Source organism: Panthera tigris, chromosome C1 (genome assembly GCF_018350195.1).
Source record: "Panthera tigris isolate Pti1 chromosome C1, P.tigris_Pti1_mat1.1, whole genome shotgun sequence".
Classification (NCBI taxonomy): domain Eukaryota; kingdom Metazoa; phylum Chordata; class Mammalia; order Carnivora; family Felidae; genus Panthera; species Panthera tigris.
This window is the reverse complement of record NC_056667.1, coordinates 160902751-160928905: the sequence shown is the minus strand read 5'-3', so window position 1 is coordinate 160928905 and position 26155 is coordinate 160902751. Positions and strand designations below refer to the sequence as shown.

Genomic DNA, 26155 nt, shown 5'->3' with positions numbered 1-26155 from the left:
AGAACCGGCGGAGGCTGCTGTCGGGATGGAGGAAGCGTCGAGTGGAACCGGGGCCGCCGGGGACGGATTTCCTCCCCGGCCCAGCTCTCTACAGCTTGGCTGGGCCTGCTCCAAGCACCTGCGAGGTGAAAGAGGCCTGCGTCTGGGGCCTGGCAGCGGCAGCCGGCGAGCAAGGCGGGCACAGCGGGGTAACAGTCGAGCCGTAGCCGCTCTCGGGAACCTACGCCGCCACGGCCGCTTATTGTCTCTCTCTTTCCACCCGGGGGCAAACAGGAAGCGCGCCGGCTGACCGAGCGACTGACGGGCATCCGGGCCAATGAGCACTGCCGACCAAGAGCGTGGCGGCGAATGAGCGCGGAGAAGAGAGGCGGGACTTCCGGGCGGGCTGTCACCCTCTTCCCCCCTTTTGGGCTGGAGGCTCCACCTTTTGTGTTTCCCGCACAGTCAATCAAAATAGGAAAAAAAAATCCCCGGACCGCTCCGGCCGTGTCCGCCGCCGCTTCCCGCATCCTCTCCCGCCGCCGCCGCCTTCGCTCCTCACCATGTGTAAGGCGGCGGGGAGCCCCGCCTGAGGTGCCCTAAACACACTATGACCGGTACGTAAAGCCGAGAGAGAGCAACCCTTGCTGCCGCCGCCGCTGCCGCCGCCGCCGACCACAGCCAGCCCGGGGCCGCCGCCGCCGGCTCCCGGCCCCGTGTGTGCGACCGAGTGTCTGTGAGAGGCAGAAAGCCGCACTCCCTTCCGCCTCCCTCCCCTCCCGGCCAGCCACCGTCCACCCCTTAAGCCCCAGCAACGCCGTGTCCCTGCCGGGCCCTGGGGCGGGCGGCCCGGTCCGCCGGGAGCGCATCCCCCCGTGTGCGGGCGCGGGCGGCGGGCGGGCGTGTGTGAGTGACTGACGGTGCGAGAGGAGCGAGCGCGAGTGAGAGCGAGCGGCGCGAAGGGAAAGGGGAGGAGAGGAGAGGAGAGGGGGCAGGGGCAGCGCGGGGAGGAGGAGGAGGAGGGAAAGAGGAGGAGGAGGAGGGTTACAGGCAGCGGCGGGCGGGGGCAGCAGCAGGAGAGGAGGAGGGATCCGCCGCCGCCGCCGCCGGGGGGCGGGTGGGGGAGGGGAAGGGGACTCGGTCCGGGCTTTCGGAGTAATTTCGCCTCGGCCCGCGGGCCCCCTCCCTCTCCTCCACCCGCCTTCCTCCCCACCCCCACCCCCCCGCGCTGTGCCTGCAGCTCCCGAAAAGCCCGTGAAACAAGAGGAAATGGCTGCCTTGGACGTGGACAGCGGCGGCGGCGGCGGCAGCGGCGGCGGCCACGGCGAGTATCTGCAGCAGCAGCAGCAGCAGCACGGAAACGGCGCGGTGGCGGCGGCGGCGGCGGCGGCCCAGGTGAGGAGCGGCTGAGCCCCGGCCCGGCTCCCCCCTAGCGCCGCTTTCTCCTCCCCTCGCCTCTCCCCTCCCTCCGCGCCTCTCTCCTCCCCTCCCCCCGCCCCGGGAGCTGCCCGCCCGAGGCGCCAACGCTCCGACCCCGCCCGCGCTCCCCCTCCCGCCGCCTTTTTGTGAGTGTGTGTGTGTGAGTGTGTGTGTGTGTGTGTGTGCGCGCGCGCCCGCGTGTGTGTGTGTGTGTGTGTATGTATGTGTGTGTGCGCGCGCGAGCGTGAGAGCGTGTGCGCCCTCCCGGGGGTGGGTTCCGGGCGGAAGGTGGAGGCCCGGCGCGCAGCCTGCCGCCCGCCTTCCCGCGGACGGTGGAGCTGGTGTGCGTGCGAGCGGGAGGACTCGAGCCGGAGTCGAGGAGGAGGAGGAGAGCGCGGGCTGGCGCTCGCCCGGGCGCAGCCTGCGAGGACCGAGGCGCACTTCCTGTGCGAGCGGCGGCCCGGCCCTAACCGCCACCCCCTCCCCCTGTCTCCCTCTCTGAACCCGCCCATCGGGGGTAGGACACTCAGCCGTCACCGCTCGCCCTGCTGGCCGCTACCTGCAGCAAGATAGGGCCGCCATCGCCGGGCGACGACGAGGAGGAGGCGGCTGCCGCAGCCGGGGCCCCCGCCGCCGCCGGAGCGGTAAGTCTCGCGCGCGCGGCCCGCCCCCGCCAAGGCCCTGGGCCCGCCATCCCGGGCCTGCGGCGCGCCCGCCTGCCCAAAAGGCCTCCCGGGCGCCCGCGTCTTCCGCGATACGGACGGATCGCGCAGCCGGGGCACCCTTTCGGGTTCCTTCGCGTGCCTCTGTGGATCAGAGGCCAGCCCCGGCTTTCTCTAAATTGTCACTGTGGCGCCTCGATCCAAATTCACTACAAAATGAAGTCAGAGAGGGCGGGGGTGGAGGACTCCAAAATGGATGTTTGAGCATTTCATATCAGTGCTGAAAACTCCTTCGCTGAACACTACAAAATTTTCAAGCACAGCCTATCGGCCATAGATAGTATCAACTACAGAGGCAGTGTCTTTAGTTTCTAGTGTTTTTGAACCTGGAGCTTTTTCTGCTGCAACTTACTAGATCTTACTGATTTAAATCTTAAATTGCTAAAAAGAAACCAAAAAAGGAATGAAGGTTTAGTCTTTGAATTACCTTTCTGTATGCAGCAGTGAATACTTTGTGAGTGCTTTTTTTTTAGTGGCCATTCTAAATTGATGAATTTTAGTTTTTGCAGATGACTTAAATTTGTGATTTTTCGTAAGTGGAGTAAGTGAAACATTCGCGACGGTTGAAATCCGCGAAGTTACTTACACGATACTTTGGCTTTTGAAATTGAATATGGAATACCAGTGTTAGAAACAAAAGTACATGTAAGGAATTGTATTTACATGCATACTAACGTATACTGTACTTACAGTTGAATGTGATTGGCAGAGCTGTATTTCCATTTTGTTATGATTACCGGTCTGATACAATGTGATGGGATCCTGTTTGTAGTGTTTTTAGTTTGGGGGCAGAGGGTGGAGCTGGTCAGTGTGTTTCATGAGTGCTTAATACAAATTAGCTAGACAGAATTTTTAAGACAATCAGTTGTGAATTTTATCTGTTTGAATCGTCGCTGTTGCGTTAAACATGTGGATGTGTTCACTTGTTAAATAATTAAAACCTCTCCCAGTTGTTTTTTTTTTTTTTTTTTGAGGTGGATTATGGGAATTGATTTGTGTAGAGATATTTTGAATAGTCACTATAGACAGAAAAGTTTGATATTTGGCATAGTCTGCAGGAAATTCTTAGTATGTCTAGGCACTAAGTGAAGCTAATGTTAAGCTATATTGTTAAATATTGTATTTGTATTTTTAGTGCTTCAAATTATATTGTAGAGGTATATGAGTAGTTTTAATGTCTTAAAAAGTATTTTAGGTTTTGTGCTTTTGTAAGCTGATTAAAATGTAAAAGCATAAAATTATATTTGTGAGAGGCGTTGTTACTTTTAAACTTATGGATTGGTAAGCATTTTTTAATGAATTATTCCTCTAGGCCCATAGAGCCAAAACAAATTGTTTATCTTAAAAAACCACTGTACAAGTAAAATTGTGAAGCAGATTGCTTCTACTTATCTTTTAAAATATTTTCAATTAGAACAAAAACTTGTAACCACAACTTAGCAAGTGTATATAGCTCACTGTTAGGGGAGGGGGAGGGGAGGAGTGAAGGAGGAAGTTATGGGTGAAAAATATGTATATGTATATGTACTTGTAGATGGGAATCTCAGCCCTGGGAGTAGAACACTGTCTCTAGTCTCATCCTCCTGTGGCCATATACTTGTAGGGAGCTTGTTTCCTTGCCTCTTTGACTCCTCCTCTCAGTTACCAAATCTCTACTGACATCACATTTCCCGCCAGATGAACGTGAACTAGAATCAGTAGGAGCACTTTTTTCTTTGTATGTTTGGTATGCATGCATAAATTTTTTTCACCGAGTAGAATTAGCAAGACTGGCTTGAGTATGTTTGCCTTAGCAAGTGTGAAAATTAGTTTTCCATTTTAAAAATGAATTTCAGACATGTACATCTCAGAAAATGAAAAAATTTAAGCAATTTTTATGGGCATTTTTTTCTACTTAAAAATGTGCTTAGGTAATCTAACTGTAATCACTCAAATTACTGGGAATCATGAGAGGCCTGTTAAGAGCTTTTGTAGCTGTGCTTTTTTAAAATTTTATTTTGCAATAATTTTATATTTATAGAAAAGTTGCAAAGATAGAACTGAGAGTTACATTATACCCTTCACCCAGCCTCCCCTAATGTTAATATAACCATAGTGCGTTTGTCAAAACTAGGAAAGTAACAATAATACAGTATTATTAACTAAATTACAGACTTCATTCTCATTTTACTTTTTTCCCCACTAATGCCCATTGTCTGTTCCAGGGTCCAATCCAGGGTAACACATTGCATATAGTATTGTGTATGAAATCAAGTGGAAATGTACACATAAAATTCAACTTTATGCTAGTTGAGTTTGGTATTTTAAGATTAAAAGGGCATTGAAAAGCCAGTGAGCTACACTGGAGATTTGTTTTAAGTATTTTGAATTTAGAATTTGTTATAATATGATAGGGGTTTTTTCTGGATCCTGGCCAAGAGTGTTTGGTTACCTTCAGACCAGTGTTGAATAGGTCTAATCATAAAGCATTCTCAACTGTAATGTTCCACAGCATGGACTCCCAAAGTTGGTTTGATGTCAAAGCCCTTTTTGTATTTTATTATTAAAAGTTGTTTAAAAATAAATCAAGAAATATAAGAAGTAGACCTTTATGTCACATTAATTTGTCCAATCTGTATTCATGTGAGTTTCTGGATTATTTATTTGCTTATTTCATTTGTACTTCAAGTTGTGATCAGTTAATTGGGTAATTGTTTTTATTTGAAGTTGGTTTGAGTTCTTTAGTGTTCCTTGAAGATTTTAAGAAACTTGAGTCGTTCTTAGTTTCTTTCCACCTTAGCTTCACACTTGTTTTTGTTTCCAGTAACACTTTGTCCTTGCCGGGTTCTGGCTTTCACAAAGCCATTTGTGGGAACTGAGAAGTTAATAATCCTTTCCAAATGCTATGCAATAAGTGCTATGCATTTTTCCCCCCTTCCACAGGTATTATCTGAGAAGATAGCCTTTTTTTTTTTTTTTTTCCCATTCAACCGCTCCTCCCCCCTCCATTTTTATGCCTGGTTGCACTGGAGAAAGCCCTTGTAATGAATTGCTATAGCAACGTCCTAGGGCTACTCTTGGTTTTGGTCCTTTTTACGGTGTGATTATGTGTTTATGTACAGAGGGAGACCTAAGAGTACCTTCAAGTTACAACTTTTTACGATGATGCTAACTTCCATGTCAGCTTGGTGTTTGTTAGTTGTCTGATAAGAATATGAAGAGTTACTGAGACAAACACTGGTGGATTTTTCCTGAGAGTTATCTTGAACCTAAACCAAATGCTAGTTCTTGCCTGGGTTATGTGTTTTTAGGTCTCTCTTCTTTTGTTTCTGTAGTGTTTCCAATAAGCCTAACATTAGTGTTTCCAGTAGCTTAACATCACATGTTTTTACTTTGGTGTCTTGATTTTATGAATCGTCATCTCTTTGAGTGGGGTGCTGCTAATGAAATTTCTCTTACAAATGAATGGGCTTAGTCAAGGCTCTATAGTTTTGAAAGTTTGGGGGGACTTACTGTTGAATTATGGAAAGAAATTGGTTTAAAATTGGGAGTTTTTCATAGAAGACTTTAATATCTCAAGGTCAGTTTTATTGATCCATTCCTTTCTGTCATTTTCTTTGCAGCGATTTTAAAGTAAATACTTTTAACTATTCATTCAATAAATATTTACTGATCTTTATGCCAGGGATTGTACTAGGCATTCAAATCATGCTGTGTCCTCATAATCTGAGTAATCATAATGATAGGATTTTAGGATAGTGCTTTATAGCATAGTGGTTTATAGCATAGTGCTTTATAGTTTATAAAGCATAACGCTTTATTTTGATTCTTAAGATCCTGTGAGGTAATAATTTTCCCTTTTTTTTTTTTAAGTTTTTAAAACTTATTTTGAGAGAGCGGGCGTGTGGGCTCTGTGGCTCAAACAGGGGAGGGGGAGGGGGAGGGGCAAAGAGAGAGGGAGAATCCCAAGCAGGCTCTGTGCCCTGTCAGTGCAGAGCCTGAAGTAGGGTTTGAACTCCAGATCGGTGAGATCCTGACTGGAGTCAAAATCAAGAGTGAGTTGCTTAACCAACTGAGCCATTCAGGTGTCCCAGTTTTCCCATAAAAAAATTTTTTTTAATGTTTATTTATTTTTGAGAGAGAGAGAGAGGGAGAGAGAGAGACAGAGAGAGAGAGAGAGAGACAGCACCAGTGGGGGAGGGGCAGAGAGAGAGGGAGACAAAATCTGAAGCAGGCTCCAGGCTGTCAACACAGAGCCCAACGCAGGGCTCGAACTCAACAACTGCAAGATCATGGCCTGAGCTGAAGTCGAATGCTTAACTGAATGCTTAACCGACTGAGCCACCCAGGTGCCCCCCACCCCCATTTTTAACATAAGAAAATTGAGTCCTGCTTTAAATCACACACAATTCCACAGTTTTAGCTAGAAGTCAGTTCTTTTCTTTATAATGTAATATACTTACCTCCCCCAAACATAATTATAGCTTAAACCATGAAAGTCTAATAGTTTTCTGAATCAGTGTTTTTCCTCCAATTCTATTAAAAAAATTAATATTGGTAAATTTTTTAAAACTAAATTTATTTCGTTTAAAAGATCCCTTTTGCCTGTCTTTTGGTTAAATTATTTGTTGCTGTTTTTCTTCCCTCTGGGTTTGTGCTTCATAAATATTTCTTATGTATGCATTTCTCCTTAGGTTTATTCAAAAAGTTCAGATGCATCATGCTGTGTTACTTAACGTTTGGGGATTTCCCTTCAATTAATGACCTGCATTTTTGGGAAAAGTGGTACCACAATTTATTTTATTTAACTTCTGGATCCTTGGATAGTACTTACTCAGATTTGTCATTTGAGTAGTTATATTTATTTTCAAGGAATTTCTTGACTAAAAAGCTGTTCACTGATGGTTGATTATTTGCCTTTACTACTATTTTGTAAAAAAAAAAAAAAACACAAAAAACTTCAGATGCCATAAATTTGACTTTTTTTAAAGAATGAAAAAGATAAAATGCCAGTATGATAAAACAATCTGTACCTGAGATACTGTATTCTTTGATATAAGTTGAATAATTGTAAATTTAATGCTGGTCAAAATTCAGAGGTGAACAACAACCTTAGGAAGATAAAGATTGGATATTAGACATATTTTATGGTAGATTTCAGTATAAAGTCTAGATGTAAATGTCTTTAGATTATTTAAGATGCCAAGAGACTGAAATGAAACATGAATTATTACTCAGATATTGAGAACGATGACTTAAGCTTATAATGCCTATACCAGATAGAAGTTGAAGAATGACATGCAACTTTAATGACTGGTCTTCATTTTAGTAATTTAAGTTTGATAAGTTTAAATGTTTGTATTTAAAAGATGATTATTTTAGTTGAAGCTTACACATTTGTACTGGGTCCCACAGTTTATCTGTCTTTAGTCTCTTCCGCCTTTCTTTCAGTCTCCTTCACTGGGCCTTAGTTTATCTTTATAAAACACAGATCCTGATTGCATCACTTGCTTAAAAACCTTTTATAGCTTTCATTTATTATCTGCAGGATAAAGTCCAAACTCCTTAGCAGGATCTACAAAGCCATTAACTACAGGCCTTGATAAAAATGTCTTGTTCCGCATTACTTTTCTCTATGAATATGAGCCTTTTCTGGATTCTCTTGAACTCCACAAACTGTCCATTCTTTAGAATTTCCTTTTGTTTGTGAATATTTTTTTATGCCTTTATTAATGCCCCATCTCTCTTTCCTAGATGCCTACAGTGAAATCATAAATTTATTCTAAGAGTACTTTAAATATCTCGTGTGATACCTTCCCCCCCCCCCCCCCAATCTTCTATGTTCCCCTTCTATGGCTAGTGCACACCTATATTCACGTAGTAGTAGCATGTATTTCTGTGTCTGCTTGGATAAACTGTGAACCATTTAAAATAGAGAGTGTGTGTTTCATGTGCTTACTCATGCTTATTTCAACTTGGCACATATGCTCAAATGTCTTGAATTGAGTTATTAAACTGTGGTTCATCCATTGAAATACATGCTTTTCAACTACGCGTCTGCATGAGAATTAGGTAGTGAGTTTCTTTAAGAAACTTTTAAAATGTGGTTCTACAATATTTGCATTAAGTTTTGTGGACTGGTTTATACTGAGAGAACAGTATATGCCTTAACCGTTTTTTATGGTCATAGATTACAGTGTAACCCTAGATTATCCTTCTGCTCCCCAGTTGTACTTTCTCAAAAAGTTGCTGTGTTATTTTAGAGGATTCAGAGATCCCTTGAAGCCCAAGCATGGGTCCTAGGTTGAGAATGCTGGACTAGATTTGCTTATGTTTTCATTGTCTGGTGATAAGCATAGTCATAGGAATTCACATATAGATGGAGAAGGAAGTGGCATAGGAATGACTATTTTAAGGGTAATTCATATAAAGTCTTATTCTCTGTGTCTTTACCCTTGATCTTAGTGGGAGACAAGTTTGGTATGAATTAAAGGTCTAGGTTCTGGAGTTAGACTTGGCCTAGTTTTAAATCCTATCTTGGCCATTTGATAGCTGTGTGATTTTTCTCAGTTTTTCATTTGTGAAATGAGAATAGTGATAACACCTACCTTACAAAATTGTTGTAAGGAGTAGATAATAATCTCATAAATCACTATCATAGTACTTGGCATTAAAAGAACGGCTCCAATGTGAGACATTACCTTTATTTTCTTAAAAAGTTTTGCCCTTTGATGTTGATGTGTAAGATTTTATTGCTTTCTGCTTTCCTGTGTTGCTCAATCTGTAAAATATGAGGATGATAACTAAATTCTGTTACGTAACAGAATACACAATGTATATGTCTGTCATTTTCCTGCAAACATAAATAGAGTGGTAGATAAAATCATGTCTGTATCCTCCAGCTTTTAGATTCTGGAAAAACCTTTCAGGTGGAGTGACTTTGCCATGTGGTCACAGGGCAATAATCTTTCCTCATTAAAAAATTTTAAGGTCTCATTTTTTTTTGTAGTTCATGGGAAAAGTAAAGAATATGATGGCTTGCTAATGGGATAGTCCTAGCCAAGAGTTTACTCTGGAGGACATTAATATGTGCCATAAAAGGGGAGCTTTAATAGTTTGACTTAAGGTTTATAGCAGTAATACACAAATCTTAATTTTTCTTATTTAGATGATTTGATAACACTGTACTGGTTATGTTTCCTTTTTGTACACAAATATAATGTACCTGATTTAGTGATACATATTTTAGTATATATATTTTTTGAACTCCTCAGTGTTTGTGATAATGTTTGGTTTGAGCGGTTCATAATCTTTTCTAGCCACCTGTATTTTTATTTATTTAACTGTATAGATTAGAGATCATAGGTGAGGGAATAGAAGACCAGTTTGTGGTCATAAAACAAAGAATACTCTGAATTTTTTTCCTGCTCAAATAGCATGGGTTATCTTTGTAATAATTAACAAAATTGGAAATAATAGTAAATATTATGGTTTATATAGTACTGTCTCAGTATTTGAAGTCTACTGTGTTACTAAGAGAACTTTTAATTTCAGGCAGTAGGATTTATGTCAGTTTTTAAGATTTTTTTGAGGATTGATTCAAATATTTCACAGACATATATTGCATAACATTTTTTGTTTTCTTTATCCAGACAGGCGATTTGGCTTCTGCACAGTTAGGAGGAGCACCAAACCGATGGGAGGTTTTGTCAGCCACACCTACAACTATAAAAGATGAAGCTGGTAATCTAGTACAGATTCCAAGTGCTGCTACTTCGAGTGGGCAGTATGTCCTTCCCCTTCAGAATTTGCAGAATCAGCAAATATTTTCAGTTGCACCAGGATCAGATTCATCAAATGGTACAGTGTCCAATGTTCAATATCAAGTAATACCACAGATTCAGTCAACAGATGGTCAGCAAGTTCAGATTGGTTTCACAGGCTCTTCAGATAATGGGGGTATAAATCAAGAAAGTGGTCAAATTCAGATCATTCCTGGCTCTAATCAAACCTTGCTTGCCTCTGGAACACCTCCTGCTAATATCCAGAATCTCATACCACAGACTGGTCAAGTCCAGGTTCAGGGAGTTGCAATTGGTGGTTCATCTTTTCCTGGCCAAACCCAAGTAGTTGCGAATGTGCCTCTTGGTCTGCCAGGAAATATTACCTTTGTACCAATCAATAGTGTCGATCTAGATTCTTTGGGACTCTCGGGCAGTTCTCAGACAATGACTGCAGGCATTAATGCCGATGGACATTTGATAAACACAGGACAAGCTATGGATAGTTCAGACAATTCAGAAAGGACTGGTGAGCGGGTTTCTCCTGATATTAATGAAACTAATACTGATACAGATTTATTTGTGCCAACATCTTCTTCATCACAGTTGCCTGTTACTATAGATAGTACAGGTATATTACAACAAAACACAAATAGCTTGACTACTTCTAGTGGGCAAGTCCATTCTTCAGATCTTCAGGGAAATTATATCCAGTCGCCTGTTTCTGAAGAGACACAGGCTCAGAATATTCAGGTTTCTACAGCTCAGCCTGTTGTACAACATCTACAACTTCAAGAGTCTCAGCAGCCAACCAGTCAAGCCCAAATTGTGCAAGGTATTACACCACAGACAATCCATGGTGTGCAAGCCAGTGGTCAAAATATATCACAACAGGCTTTGCAAAATCTTCAGTTGCAGCTGAATCCTGGAACCTTTTTAATTCAGGCACAGACAGTGACCCCTTCTGGACAGATAACTTGGCAAACATTTCAAGTACAAGGGGTCCAGAACTTGCAGAATTTACAAATACAGAATACTGCTGCCCAGCAAATAACTTTGACGCCTGTTCAGACACTCACGCTTGGTCAAGTTGCAGCAGGTGGAGCCTTGACTTCAACTCCAGTTAGTCTAAGCACTGGTCAGTTGCCAAATCTACAGACAGTTACAGTGAACTCTATAGATTCTACTGGTATACAGCTACACCCAGGAGAGAATGCTGACAGTCCTGCAGGTGAGTCTTAAGTCATGTCATGCCATAGATCAGTGATTTGTTAACATGTAGGGATATTTTTTGGTTTAAGGTGTTTTCAGTATCTGGGTATCTTTAAAGGTGATGATACGATTCCCTATGTTTGTATGAAAGGTAGACATCAAAGTGTCTTCCAGATTGTTCTTCACTGAAAAGTTTTGAAGTCAAGGATTCATTTCTCCATTATGCCAAGTATGTTTGTAGTTTTTCCCCAATTTTATATCTGTTTTCACCTTTGATTGGTGTTGATTGGTGGCATTACAGAATTTTTATTTGGCAGGTAAGGTGTCTTGGTTGTGCTTGGTGTGATGTAAGTTAAATGTTTTATGCATTATTTTTGGTTGGGGAATTAGGTTGGCATGGTGAAAACATAGCACTGGGAGCCAAGACTGTCTCCCCTACTACCTAGCTGTGATTTTGGCCAAGTTAACTTTTTCTCTTGCAAACTTGGTTTTCTCATTATATAAAATGGGGTTGTTGGACTAGGTGACTATATCTAGGGTGCCTTCCAGACCTAAAATTCTTTGATTTTGTGATAGTTTATTCTTACAGGTATGTAGCTGAGCATTAAATTTAACCGTGCTAGATACATGGTTATTGATAGTATGGGTAGAAATCTCAGAAGTCTGTTTTTCAAATGTTGTGTAGAAATTAAACAGTTGTAAAAGAGATGGTATCATTATTACTTTAATGTTCTTTAGATAACGTTTTATTGAGTGTTTTGATGTGCACTAAATCCTTAGTTTTACTCTTCTATTTTGTATTTGGGTTATTGTGTTGATTGTACTACTATTATAACCTGAGTGAGTCAAAGATTCCAAACTCTTACATTAGGACACTTGAATTTAATTTTTTGAAGTAATTCCCATCACCATAGATATTACTTTTTTTCTTTGAAGAAATTTGTCATAATATGCTTAGAAAATTAGAATTGTTCTGAAGCCTCAGATCTGTACTTGGCAAGACTTTAATTGCATTTGAGCCTCCTGAAGCAGTGGTTTAGAGCAGCCATTATAAAAGCATGGTCTGTGGATCCCTGGGGGATCCCAGAAACCCTCTCAGAGGTCCTTGATGTCAAGGACACCACTTTTCATAATACTGACGTTATTTGCCTTTTTCATCATGTTGACATTTCCCTGATGGTGGCTAAAATGGCTTCTGTCCTGGCAAAAATGAAAGTAGTACCACTTCCAGGCTTGTTGTATTCTTCATGACCATGTGCTTGCAGTTAAAGAAAAATGCTATTTTCACTGAAGAATGACCTTGATGAACCAGTCAAAATAGTTGTTTTTACTAAATCTTGACTCGAGTGCTGCATGTCTTTTTTAAAAAAATAGCTTTACTGAAGTACAAGTCACATACTGTAAAGTTCACAATTCACTCTTTAAAGTATATAATTCAGTGTTGTTGTTTTTTGTTTTTTTGTTTTTAATTTTTTTTTTTAATGTTTATTTATTTTTGAGACAGAGAGAGACAGAGCATGAATGGGGGAGGGGCAGAGAGAGAGGGAGACACAGAATTGGAAGCAGGCTCCAGGCTCTGAGCCATCAGCCCAGAGCCCGACGCAGGGCTCGAACTCACGAACCGTGAGATCATGACCTGAGTGAGCTGAAGTCGGACGCTCAACTGACTGAGCCACCCAGGCGCCCCAGTGTTGTTTTTTTTTTTTTTTTTTAAATGTAATCACACTTGTACAGTCATCATCACCATCTAATTTTAGAGCATTTTCATCACCCCGCAAAAAAAAAAAAAAAACAAAAAACCCATGCCCATCAGCAGTCACTCCTCATTCCCTCCCTCCCCTTAACCCCTGGCAACTGTTAATCTACTTTCTGTCTCTTTGGATTTGCCTGTTCTGGATTTGCTGATTATTTCAGATAAGTGGAATCATGCATTTTGTGGCTTCTTTGTGTCTGACTTCTTTAATTTAATATAATAATTTCAAGTTTCATTTGTATTGTAGCCTGGGCCAGTATTTCATTCCTTTTTGTGGCTGAATTATACTCCATGGTATAGATATACCTCATTTTACTCATTTACCTGTTGACAGACTGTGTTTCTACCTTTTGGCTATTGTGAATAATGCTGCTGTGAACATTTGAGGACAGTTTTTATGTGGACATGTTTTTATTTATTTGGGTTATATACTAAGGAGTGGAATTGCTGGATTGTTTGGTAACTATGTTTCACATTTTGAAGAGCTGCTTACCAAACTTTTTCCAAAGCGGCTGCACCATTTCACCATTTTACGTTCTTACCAACACCCGTTACTATCTTTTTAAATTTTTTAATTATTTTTTTAATGTTTATTTATTTTTGAGAGAGAGACAGTGACAGAGTGTGAGTGGAGGAGGGACAAAGAGAGAGGGAGACACAGAATCCAAAGTGGGTTCCAGGCTCTGAGCTGTCAGCACAGAGCTGGATGTGGGGCTTGGACTCACCAGTGGTGAGATCATGACCTGAGCCAAAGTCGGATGCTTAACTGACTGAGCCACCCAGGCACCCCTCTTTTTGATTATAGCCATCCTAGTGGATGTGAAGTGCTGTCTCGTATTTAATTTGCAGTTCCTGCTATGTCTTTGTAATATTCTTTGTGACAAAATGGGAAGTATGCTTTAATGAAGCAATTTCTATGTCATACCATAAACAAGATGATTATCTTTAAAAAAATTTCTTTTCCAATTGTGCAGTTGTGTGAGTTGCAAGGTGAACTAAATGCTATTTTTGTGAAAGAGTGTTTTTACTTGAAAGAACAACTGACAAACTATGGTTATTGAGAGACTCATGTATTTAAGTGCAAATATTTTCTCAAAAAAAAAAAAAAAAGATTTAAGTGAGCCTATCACTTAAAAAAAGCCTAACAGTATTTGCTACCAATGATAAAATTTGGGTTTTCCAGTGAAAATCAGAATTTTGGAAAACTCAAGTTTATTTCTGTGAACTTGATTGCTTGTTAATTACTTTTTTGATGAGATGGATATGATCTTAATAAATAGGATTTGATACTGTATTATAACAAAATGTGCCAACATTTGGAAGATCTGTGTGATAACTCAGTGAACCAGTAGTTGTCAGATAACCAGTTCATGTTACAAAATCATGCAGCAGTAAAAAGATCCATTCAAAGTTTGAGATACACCTGTAACAAGTGTATGGAAAGTTTATCAATATGGTTTCAGATTTTACACTGCCACTGACTTAAAAGAAACTGCCACTTGTCAAGTTTGATACAGTATCAGAGAATACCCACAATTGATTGAAAGACAAATTATTTCTTCCTTTTCTAGCCACATATCTTGGTAAGACTAGATATTCTATGCTTCAGCCCAAACCACATGTTGCAAACAGATAGAATGTAGAAACAAGTATGAGACTCTAGTTGTTTTCTTTTAACCTAGATATTCACAAAAATGTAAAACATGGTGTCTCATTAAACTTTTTGTTTATATTTTTGGAAAATCATTTTTCATAAAATGTTAATTTATGTTGACATAATAATTTACTATTTTTAAACAAAACAATTACAGTTTGTCATAAATTTTAATATGGTAAATATCAAAACATATAACCTACACAAACAAAGTTTTGGAGACTTCAGTAGTATTTAAGAGTTTAGAAGGAGTTCTGAGACCAAAAAGTTTGAGAATGACAGACTTCTGAAGATTTAGCTGGTAGTTTTTCGAAACCAGTTTTTAAAGCTTGAATAAAGTTAAGGTTGTGGAGATCTGTACATGTTAGAAAAACATCCCTAGGGAATTTATTTGTGATTTTTGTGGATTTATGTTGGTCATAAATCAGTGTTACAAAGCACCAAATACTTCAAATACATTACTTCTAAAATACTATCAGAATAACAACACTGTAGGAATTAAATATGAAGTGGACTTTTTAAAGTGGTAATTTAGTTATTGAATGGTGGCAAGGAAGGGTAAAATAAAAGAAGGCCATTAAAAGTGAATTTTGTTCCAGTTTTAGGAATGGGGAAAATTTTTGAGAAAGTAAAATGAGAATAAATGCTGCATAGTATACAACAGCATATTTAGCAATGAAACCCAGGAAATTTTAATTTGGGGGAGATTTGGTGATAGGAAAACTATCCCTTGGTGTGTTGGAGTTTTAATTGGCAAGAAGCAAGATAAATTATTTTAGGATGTGTTTTAGTTGAAAATAAGAATAAGGTTTTTTAAATCTGTGTTAGAGCATAGTATGCCCAGATGAAATGCTTCAAATACTTTTACATCATTGGTTTGAATTTTTGTTTTTGTTAAGTATGTAACAATTTTACAATAAATGAGAAGACACAGATTTTTTACTGGGGCTCTGGAATTTCTTTGACTTTTTGTTTTTCTTAAGTTTCCCTTTAACAAAAATGACCAGCTCCTGCCTGTTTAAGGCAGTGCATCTGACTCTGGGCCCCTTCTCATGATGGGTATGTTTAGTGCCTCTTATCCCTTAGAAACCAGACTGAACGTAGAGCAGCTCATCATGCCCCAAGTTGCAACCCCACTCACTTATTATATTTCTGTTTTTTTCCCGTTGAGAAATGCATGCTGTTTTAGAGAAGTTCTGTTTTTTGAAGTTTTATTTTGTCTACCATTGCTGTGTATTTGAAAATCAGTGGGGAGAGACAAAGTATGGATTTATGTCTTTTTCCAACATTTTTTCTGGTCAGAAAATGTCCCCAGAGTTCACACCAAGACTGCCTTTACTCAGGCTCTCAAATTTTAGTTCTCTGCCAGATTTTGTTATATAAATACAAATTTATCCTTCAAGACTGGGCACATTTAAAATTCAGTCAGGTGTTTGAGGTAGGAAGAAAGGTTTATGGAAATCATTGCTTCTTTCTTTTTCTTTCTTTTTTATTTTTAAATTTACATCCAAGTTAGCATACAGTGCAACAGTGATTTCAGGAGTAAACTCCCCAGTGCCCCCCACCCATTCAGCGCATCACCCCTCCCACAACCCCTCCAGTAACCCTCTGTCTGTTCTTCACATTTAAGAGTCTCCCATGTTTTTGTCCCCCTACCTGTTCACATATCATTCCTGCCTCCCTTCTCTTATATTCATCTTCTCTGCCTCTTAAAATCCTCATATGAGTGAAGTCACATGACATCTGTCCTCCTCTGACCAACCAGTTTTACCTAGCATAATACCCTCTAGTTCCATCCACGTAGTTGTAGATGGCAAGACCACTTTTTTTTGACCACCGAGTAAAACTCCATTGTGTGTGTGTGTGTGTATATATATATATATATATATATATATACACACACACACACCATATCTTCTTTATCTTTTCATCCATCAGTGGACACCTGGGCTCTTTCCATACTTTGGCTGTTTGTTGATAGCGCTGCTGTAAACATTGGGGTGCATGTGCCCCTTTGAAACAGCACACCTGCATCCCTTGGGTAAATACCTAGTAGTGCAGTTGCTGGGTCGTAGGGTAGTTCTGTTTTTAATCCTTTGAGGAACCTCCATATTGTTTTCCAGAGTGCCTGCAACAGTTTGCATTCCCACCAGCAGTGCAAAAGAGATCCTTTTTCTCTGCATCCTTGCCAGCATCTGCTGTTGCCTGAGTTGTCAGTGTTAGCCATTCTGACAGGTGTGAGGCGGTATCCCGTTGTGGTTTTGATCTGCATTTCCCGGATGACGAGTGATGTTGAGCATTTTTTTTATGTGTCGGTTGGCCATCTGGATGTCTTCTTTGGAGAAGTGTCCATTCACGTCCCTTGCCCATTTCTTCACTGGATCATTTGTCCCCTGGGTGTTGAGTTTGACAAGCTCTCCATAGATCCTGGACACCAAGTCTCCATCTGACACATCTGCAAACGTCTTCACCCATTCTGTTGGTTGCTTTCCAGTTCTGATTGCTTCTTTTGCTATGCAGAAGCTTTTTATTTTGATGAGCCCCAGTACATTTTTGCTTTTGTTTCCCTCGCCTCTGGAGATGTGTTGAGTAAGAAGTTGCTGTGGCCAAGGTCAGAGAGGTTTTTTGCCTGCTTTCTCCTCGAGGATTTTGATGGCTTCCTGTCTTACATTTAGGTCTTTCATCCATTTTGAGCTTATGTTTGTGTATGGTGTAAGAAAGTGGTCCAGGTTCATTCTTCTGCATGTCGTTGTCCAGTTTTCCCAGCACCACTTGCTAAAGAGACTGTCTTTATTCCGTTGGACGTTCTTTCCTGCTTTGTCAAAGATTAGTTGGCCATATGTTTGTGAGTCCATTTCTGGGTTCTCTGTTCTGTTCCATTGATCTGAGTGTCTGTTTTTGTGCCAGTACCATACTGTCTTGATGATTACAGCTTTGTAATACAGCTTGAAGTCTGTCTTCTTTCTTTTTTTTTTTTTTTTAAGGTTTTTAATTTATTTTTAGAGAGCGTGTGCATGCGAGTTGCGGGGAGGGGGCAGAGAAAGAGAGGAAGAGAGAGAATCCCAAGCAGGCTCCCGTCAGCAGCACAGAGCCTAGTGTGGGGCTCAATCCCACAAACCCTGAGGTCATGATTTGAGCCCAAATCAAGAGTCAGATGCTTAACCAAGTGAGCCACCCAGGCACCTCTCATTACTTCTTTAGAGCAAAAAGCCTCATGTTTGGAATTTCCTATTACCCTTGGATAACTGCATAGTTGTGGACTAATTGGTAGATGTGCTTTTTAAAATTATAGGGAGAAAATGGAAGCATTACAAAAAGTTGGATTTTTAAAACTTTTCATAGTTAAGTGTTGGAGGGCAAGGGTAAAAGAGAAAAATGTGTCAACTACTATTTAGGTGTTTTTAGATATATAATGTAATTCTTTCTTGCAATAATCTTGTTACTTTTCTAACATTTGGGTAGAGAAGGAAACTGGCCCAAGGCTTTTACAGCTAACCTTTGTGGGTTTTCTGTTTTTTTGTTTTGTTTTGTTTTTTGCTATACTACACTGATTTGATGTTCTGCTATTTAATTTACATCAATATGTGTTTTCTTTCTTTCATTTTTTGGAGGAAGGTACTAGCCTTATTGTATTTTTTTCATGGTAAGTGTAGGGGGAAATATCTTCTGAAACATTTTTATTGGTGATTATAACAAAGTGAAAGTAATAATTTTTGGTTTTATCTAATTAATCACATGTCAGAATTGGCTGATTATAGGAATGGACAAATGCTGCTAAAAGGCCAAAACTGTTGCTTGAAAAGCAGGATGTATGGTGGGAAATGCAGTCTTTGTAGAGCTAAAGAATGGAAAAAAAATGTGAATGACTGTGATCCATGATGACTTAAGGTAATTGGTAAATCTTTTAGCCCTCTTATACAAATAGAGGATCAACCTAGCTACTGTTTTATGTAGACCTTAAAGTGTTTCATTAAACACAATCTGAGGATCTTTTAGTTAGATATCATTCAGTATACTCTGCTTTGTTTTTAATACGAACTCTTCGTTTGTGATCTATATACTGTATATGCATGTCATGGTCTTTCACTAAATTTTGGAAATTTCTAAAATTTTTATTTTAAAGCTTGGGAAAATCATTCATACTCTGATTTCCCCAGTACTTTTTATTCATTCAGTTGTGTGTATTTTCTGTACTTCTTGAAGTTGCTTGATCTCCTTATAAAAGTGTAGTACATGATTGGTATGGAAAATAAAAACATTATGGAAATAGTTTTTTCTTTTTGGAAATTTTTTTAAATGTTACTTTATTTTGAGAGAGTGCTCACACGTGCAAGAAGTGGAGGGGCAGAGAGAGAATTCCAAGCAAGCTCTGAGCTGTCAGTGCAGAGTCTGATGGTGGGCTTGATCTCATGAAGTGTGAGATCATGACTTAAGCCGAAATCCAGAGTTGGATGCTTAACTGATTGAGCCACCCATGCGCCCCTCTTTTTGAAAATTTTAACGTAGAATGTGGAAGTCTCTAATCTCTTCTCAAGATAAAACATGGTGTCATGTATGTTTTTTTAATATTATAATTCTATTGCCTGTACAGTTTTTTAATCCTGCTTAATTTTTAGTTCCTTTTTTTTTTTTTTTTTTTAACAGGATGAACATACCTGCTATTTAAGTATTTAAGTCAGGAATTATATCCTATTTAATTATCTATTAATATCGATAAAAGTAACCCCACATGAGGAAGGAAGAGCCAAGAATCAGATTCACTGCTTAAAACCAACAGCTGGCGGGTGTCTGGGTGGCTCAGTTGGTTAAGCATCCAACTCTTGATTGCGGCGCAGGTCATGATTCCAGGGTCGTGGGATCAAGCCCTGCATCAAGGTTGCTTAAGATTTTCTCCCTCTTCTTCTCTGCCCTTCTTCCCTCCTTGCATGTGTGTGCTCTCCCTCAAACAAACAAACAAACAAACAAACAAAACCAAAACCAAGAGCTGGAGTACAGCTCCTTTTTGTTAGAGGGGAGTTTAAAACAGTGTAGGTCTCTGTTACTCCAAGGTATGGCTTAAATGAGGCTGTACACTTAGAGAAATGTGAAGAAGTTACAGGGAATAGGAGGACAGGAACACAATCTGACCAGCATTTGAACCAGTCTGAAACACTGAACTGTTAGCTCAGAGTCTGGATTTGTGATATCCCTAATATTTCCTTTAAATCCAATATAAGATCTGGATCCGTGCTGGGGCCAGAGAGATTTGTGGAGGCACTTGCAACAATTCCAGACTTGGGATACAGAGAGAAAAATTTTACTGAAGATAAACTTGAAAACCAAAATTCTAAAATGCTTGGTGAATGCAAAAATCTATGAAAGATAGCCAATAAAATCAATAATTAGGAAATTAATTCATGTCAGATTAAAGAAAGAACAGCTTGTTGAAGAGTTTAATTTAAAATCTGTATGTTTAGGGGCACCTGGGTGGCTCAATTGGTTAAATGTTTGACTCTTGATTCAGTTCAAGTCATGTATGATCTCAGGATTGTGCGATCGAGCCCCCTGTCGGGCTATGCTTTGGGCTTGGAGCCTACTTAAGATTCTGCCTCTACTGGTCGTGCTCTCTCTCTAAAAAAAATAATAATAAAATAAGATCAGTATGTTTATAATCGTTAATGACAAAAAGGAAGTTGTAAAACAAGGGTAGATATGTAAACCAATAATCAGAAATCCTAGAAGCGCTAAACATACTTCATTGCTTCTAAAACACACATTGTTTAACATTTAATATTTCTGAAACATGGAGTATATATCACAATCCATGGCATGTCAATATTTAATTGATAGTGCTTTTTCTTTTTTACTGGTGGTGGTGTGTCTTGTCAGCATTGTTTTGGATTAGGTGAAATAAATTTGTGGAGGAATGGAAGGAGGAAATAGGGCAATCTTTAGGCTGGACCTAGGAAAAGAGTGAGCGAATGGTGATGTTCTGAAGAATTTGCCCACAAGACAGCATAGAAATAATGAACAAGCAGTCAGGAGACTTGAAAGATCGAGAGCCACCAGCATAGGAATTTTATAAAAAGAGAATAGATTGAATGGTAGGAGTAGTAGTATTCGTTGAGATAATGGATGAGAATTTTCTTGTGTTGAAGAAATACAGTCCACAGATGAAAATTTTACTTCAGGTATTAAGGAAAACAAAAATAAGTTCACCCCTGACTTACACTAAAATTACGGAGAAAGATAATCTTAAATTTTAACAGAAAAGACAGATTACTTACATAGAAATTGCAGACCTACCAACTTATCATCAGCCACACAGATGCCAGAAGATGGTGTAGTCATATCTTCGTAGTACTCAGAGAAAATAACCAGCAGTCAAGAATTCTATATGCAATTAAACTTCTACTCAAGAATTAGGATGTAATGAAGACATTTTAAATATTCAAGGCCTGAGAGTTTACTATTCAAAGACCTCACTAAACTAACTACTGAAGGATTAAGTAGAAAAATGGTTCCAGAGGAAATGAGTGGGAAATGTGGAAATAATAGCACAGAAGTGGATAAAAAATTAACAGTTTAGGGGCACCTGGGTAGCTCAGTCGGTTAAGCGTCCGACTTCGGCTTGGGGCATGATCTTGTGGTTCATGAGTTCAAGTCCCGCATCAGGCTCTGTGCTGACAGCTCAGAGCCTGGAGCCTGCTTCAGATTCTGTGTGTCTCTCTCTCTGCCTCTCCCCCACTCATGCTCTGTCTCTGTCTCTGTCCCTCTCTCTCAAAAATAAATAAAGCTTAAAAAAAAATTAACAGTTTAGGGCAGCTGGGTGGCTTAGTTGGTTGAGTGTCTGACTTTTGATTTTAGCTCAGGTCCTGATCCCCCAGGGTCATGGGATGGAGCCCTGTGTCAGGCTGTGCACTGAGCGTGAAGCCTACTTAAGCTTCTCTCCCCCCCCCCCCCCCGCTTCCCCTCCCTCCCTCTCTCCCTCTCTCCCTCTCTGTCTCCCTCCCTCCCTCTCTGTCTCCCTCCCTCCCTCTCTCCCCCCTTTACTCCTCTCCCCTGCTCTCTCTCTCTAAAATAAAAAAATTAAGTTTAACTGACAATAAAATACTTGTAACTTATTTGAGAGTTGTGGGAAATTTCATAAAGCAGAGAAATGTATAGTGAACTTTAATGTAACCACCTCCTAGTTTCAACATTTATCAGTGTTCTGTCATTCTTGTTTCCTCTATTTCTGCTGTTTAAAATTTTATTCTTCTGGAGTATTTTAAAGTAAAATTTCAGAATTGTGTAATTTTAACCCAAAATGGATGTGGTTAATGGAGTGGACCACTCTCCGCATGTGGTCTGGGAGTCCCTGGTACCCTTTTCATGGGGGTCTGTGAGATCAAAGGTATTTTCATAATAATACTAATATGTTATTTGCCCTTTTTACTCTCACTTCACATATAGTGTGCAGTGGAGTTTCCTGAAGCTATACACAATGGGTGATAACAGATTGAACATAGGAGCTTATATAAAGATCTAGTTGTTTCCTAATAAGCTAGATATTAAAGAGATTTGGAAAGACTTAATACTGTTCTCACATTTTGAAAATATATTTTCCATAAAAATGTTATTTATGTTAACGTCTAATGAGTTTATTTTAAAATTAATACAGCTTTAAGTTTTCCCCATTTTGATTCCTAATATGGTAAATATTGATAGATTATACTTATGTAAACAAAGGCCCTTTGAGTACATAAAAATTTTAAATGTTTTCCTATTTCTTATTTTTTAACTTTTTAAATTTTAATTAACTAATCTTTTAATTTGCATCCAAACTAGTGTATAGTGCAACAGTGATTTCAGTAGATTCCTTAATTCCCCTTACCCATTTAGCCCACCCCCCCAATCCCTTCAGCAGCTCTGTTTTCTATATTTAAGAGTCTCTTAAGTTTTGTCCCCTCTGTTTTTATATTATTTTTTAAAAACTTTTTAAAAATGTTTTTATTTATTTTTGAAGGGGAGAGAGAGAGAGAGAGAGAGAGAGCGAGCATGAGCAGGGGAGGAGCAGAGAGAGAGGGAGATACAGAATTCGAAACAGGCTCCAGGCTCTAAGCTGTCAGCACAGAGCCCGATGCGGGGCTCGAACTCACAAACTGTGAGATCGTGACCTGATCTGAAATCAGACACTTAACCGACTGAACCATCTAGGTGCTCCTGTTTTTATATTATTTTTGCTTCCCTTCCCTTATGTTCATCTGTTTTGTACCTTAAAGTCCTCATATGAGTGAAGTCATATGATACTTGTCTTTCTCTTGACTGATTAATTTCGCTTAGCATAATACCCTTTAGTTCCATCCATGTAGTTGCAAATGGCAAGATTTCATTCTTTTTCATTGCCGAGTAATACTCCATTGTATATATAGACCACATCTTCTTTATCCATTCATCCATCGATGGATGTTAGGCTCTTTCCATACTTTGGCTATTGTTGATAGTGCTGCCATAAACGTGGGGGTGTCCCTTTGAAACAGCACACCTGTATCCCTTGGATAAATGCCTAGTAGTGCAATTGCTGGGTCGTAGGGTAGTTCTGTTTTTAGTTTTTTAAGGAACCTCCCTACTGTTTTCCAGAGTAGCTGCACCAGTTTGCATTACCATTCTCATTTTTTATACAGACATAACTTAAATGAGAAATTCATCCTTTTTAGTGCATAATTCTGCAGTTTGACAGCCACATGCACTTATGTGTAATCACCACCATACTCAAGATCCAGTATCATTTCATCACTCCTACCAGTTCCCCGTACCACTTCATAGTCAGCTATTCTCCCTCACCCCATCCTCTGGCAAATCGGTATAACTCACACAAACAAAAGCTCCTTGACATACATTGTCATACAAACAAAAGCTCCTTGACAGTATAAAAGTGATCATGAGTTTAAAAGATTTAAGATGTTTGAAAACTGCTCTGATGGATAAGGATGTTTAAAAACATAAGCACAATATTATTTACCATACTCTAAATTTCTAGTAATCTTTTTTTTAATTTTTTTTAATTTTTTTAACATTTACTTTTGAGAGACAGAGACAGAGCACGAACAGGGGAGGGGCAGAGAGAGAGGGAGACACAGAATCCGAAGCAGGCTCCAGGCTCCGAGCTGTCAGCACAGAGCCCTACACGGGGCTCGAACCCATGAACTATGAGATCATGACCTGAGCTGAAGTTGGACACTTAACTGACTGAGCCACCCAGGTGCTCCTAGTAATCTTTTAATATTACCTAATATCCTTATAATGTTTAACTTTCCCCAGTTGGTTAAAAAAATGTGTTTTTAATAGTTGAAGGGGATTGAGAGATACAAACTTCAGTTATAAACTAAATAAGCCATGGAAATGAAAGTACAGCGTAGGGAGTGTAAAATAGTCAATAAAATTGTAATAACGTATAGTGACAGATGGTGACTAACGCTTATTGTGGTGAGCATTGAGTAAGGTATAGAATTGTCAAATCAATATTTTGTACACCTGAAACTAATATGACACTGTATGCCAATTTATACTTCAGTAATAAATTTTTAAAAATGTAGAGGCTTTTTTTAGGATTAATTTGTTCAAATTAGGATTCAGAAACTATTTTATTGGTTGATGTGCCTCCAGCTCTCCGCTTCTCAACTAATGGTTTTAACAGCTTTTCATCGTCTTTTGGATTATTTCGTTAAGGTTTGTACAATGGTGATTTTTCTAATCTTCTGAATCTTTTTGTGTTACGACTTTTGATTCTCCCATAAAAAAACTTTCCCTTATTAGCTATTTGGTTATCCAAAAAAAGGTTTGTACAAAAAAGGCAAGATAAGGGCCTTAGCTTTTGAATATCCCCTCTCTGTAAAGAGAGTTTTCCTACTGTTCTTATTCTCCAATCTTATAATTCCCAATAAACTTTTGCCTGCTGCTCAAAAAAAAAAAGGCAAGATAAGCTATTAAAGTCATTTTTAAGAAATTTATCTGTTTTTGAATGAATTGGATGAATTGGCGTCCTAGTCCTATCAAAGATTCTCTTTATTTTTGGGGGATATCATTATGAACTCATTTTATCAATTATGTTTTAATATATAGCATTCATTTTTGGTAGTTAATGTTTATATTGTTGAAAAAGAAATGGAATGCTAAGTATGAAAATAAAGGAATCTAGGTGTGGGTAAAGGTTCTTGCCATTTTTAGGAGGATGATCTTTATGGAGACTAGATTTAGTCTTTTTGTAGAAATTTATAATTTTTATATAAGTAACAAGAATAAAAATGTAATTTTTAACTTTTAAATTAGACCAGGAGATAGAAAATTATCAACCCATTAGAAAATTATCTGTCCAGCAGAAAATCAGAAAGAAGAAACGTAACAAGAGTCCTAGATTCAGAAATTCAGGACAGCTCTGAAAAGGAAACAAAAAAAATAGTAATCCCACAGCCAGTAAAGTTGGTAAATTATTTGCTAGTAATCTGCTGTATAATATTCTAGTCTGTTTTTCTGTGCATATTATATATTATTAAGTGTCTCGATAAAGTTGAGGTCATGTACACAACAGCTTTGTAACTTTTTCAAACAATGTATTATGTGCATTTTCCCACAGTTTTCTACATGATTATTTGTAGATAAGTATGTTTGTATGGATGTTCCATGATTTAACTAATCTTCTATTGTCAGATGTTTAGGTTATTCCTCATTTTTTCCTATTATATAGAAATCTTTGCTCACATTTCTGATTACTCGTGCAGAAGTACTAAAAGTGGAATTGTTGGGTTAAAGAATGTTAATTATTTAAGGCTTTTCTATATATTGCAAAAATGCTCTTGCACCAGCATTATACTTTTGCATACTTCATTCATACTGGGATAATCATTTTATCAAATGGGCAAAGCTTTGGAGGGCATAAGTAGAATCTAACACATTCATTTATTATTAGGGAACTGGAATGTATTTGCCTCTTTACTGGCAAATTGTGTTTGGTAAATTGCCTTCCTTTTTTTTTTTTTGGCATGTTTCTACCCCACTGATTTGTAAGATATCTTGTTTTTTTTTCCTTTAAGACATCTTTATATGTTAAGGCCATTACTCTTTTGTTACATACCATAAATTTTTTCTCCATTTGCTTTTAAGTTTGGTCATGGTGAATTTTGGGTATATGAAAGTTTTTACTGGACACTTTTTTGAGCAAAATAATTTAGAAACTTTGGAGCATAGTTTTTGATTTTAATTTCTATTGATTTACAAATCATCCAATATAATTCGAGTTTCTGCAAGACATTGGAAATTTCAATTCGTAATTTTTATCTGGAGTACATTATATACCTTCCAAAGTAAAATCATTTTTAATGTATGTTTTTGGTAACACTTGTTTTTTTAGAGTCTATGGAAATAGAGTGCTCACGCATCCATGAATAATTGTTTGAGGATGATACAGAAGTCTCAAATATCTATCTAACATTGGTAAATATAATAGCAGTATTGTTCTGATGTAGCTATGCAGTTTAAATCTTGGAATCTTAGGTCAACTAATTCAACTCATTAGATGCATCTTTAACAAATGATCTCTGGATCTGTTTTTAAGTTATTTTTCTCATTTTTTTAAGTAGTATATTCAATTTGTTATTAGCCACATTTTTTCCATAATGTAGCCACTAGTAATAATGCA

The 26155-nt window shown here is 39.0% G+C and overlaps 1 protein-coding gene across 1 annotated transcript in view; it reads left to right on the top strand.

Annotated features, from left to right (window-relative positions):
- Positions 1–327: 327 nt before the first annotated feature.
- SP3 (Sp3 transcription factor) overlaps positions 328–26155 on the top strand; it is a 59162-nt gene continuing 33334 nt past the window's right edge. The window contains exons 1-4 of the mRNA XM_042994719.1: positions 328–596; positions 1220–1374; positions 1920–2042; positions 9752–11111. Coding sequence (XP_042850653.1) covers positions 590–596; positions 1220–1374; positions 1920–2042; positions 9752–11111 — 1645 coding nt within the window. The 5' untranslated portion in view covers positions 328–589. The remainder of the gene's footprint in view (positions 597–1219; positions 1375–1919; positions 2043–9751; positions 11112–26155) is intronic.